Source organism: Halyomorpha halys, unplaced genomic scaffold (genome assembly GCF_000696795.3).
Source record: "Halyomorpha halys isolate HHAL.00 unplaced genomic scaffold, Hhal_1.1 Scaffold8.1, whole genome shotgun sequence".
In the NCBI taxonomy this organism is placed as follows: domain Eukaryota; kingdom Metazoa; phylum Arthropoda; class Insecta; order Hemiptera; family Pentatomidae; genus Halyomorpha; species Halyomorpha halys.
The window spans coordinates 396989-397555 of NW_027111933.1; the positions used below are offsets into that span (position 1 = coordinate 396989).

Consider the following 567-nt stretch of genomic DNA (forward strand, 5'->3'; position numbering starts at 1 on the left):
ATGAATGTCGTAAGTATCTATTTTCTGTTATTTTCAGTCATGAAAAATCGATATTTTTGTTCATGAAAAGTCAAGCACCATTGTTACTAGTGCATCATTAAAAGAAATCCATGTCTGCCATACGAAGACGTGGTCTGTGTACATTTCCTCACTTGTTATCGACAGAAACCTTCCGGGACAGACACGGGAGTCAAGAGTGGGGGAAGACAAGACAAAGCAGACAGACACGACAGAACCAGTCTGCCTCGAGCTGCAGGTCTGTGAGGTTCTTGGATGGTAATAGTGAGGGATGGATTGCGATGCAGAGAGGTTGGTATTACTGGTCAGCGAGAGGCGTCCCATCTATGACTTCACTATTAAGGAACACAACAACCGGGAACTGATTGACGCACTATGGGAAGAAATAGCTGTGAGGATGAATACTTCAGGTATTATTATCAACATGCTAAGATTTATTGTTAAAAAAATTTAATTTTACCGATAGATAAAAAAAAAAAGGGGAAGAAAAGAGGCGTTGAAATCATAATGGACAAACAATGGGATTGGAGGATGGTAATGAAAAAAAAA

General features: G+C 39.7%; 1 protein-coding gene across 1 annotated transcript in view; it reads left to right on the forward strand.

Moving 5' to 3' along the window:
- The first annotated feature begins 219 nt into the window (after nucleotides 1–219).
- Nucleotides 220–567, forward strand: part of LOC106677874 (uncharacterized) — a 13276-nt gene continuing 12928 nt past the window's right edge. The window contains exon 1 of the mRNA XM_014416062.3: nucleotides 220–428. Coding sequence (XP_014271548.1) covers nucleotides 290–428 — 139 coding nt within the window. The 5' untranslated portion in view covers nucleotides 220–289. The remainder of the gene's footprint in view (nucleotides 429–567) is intronic.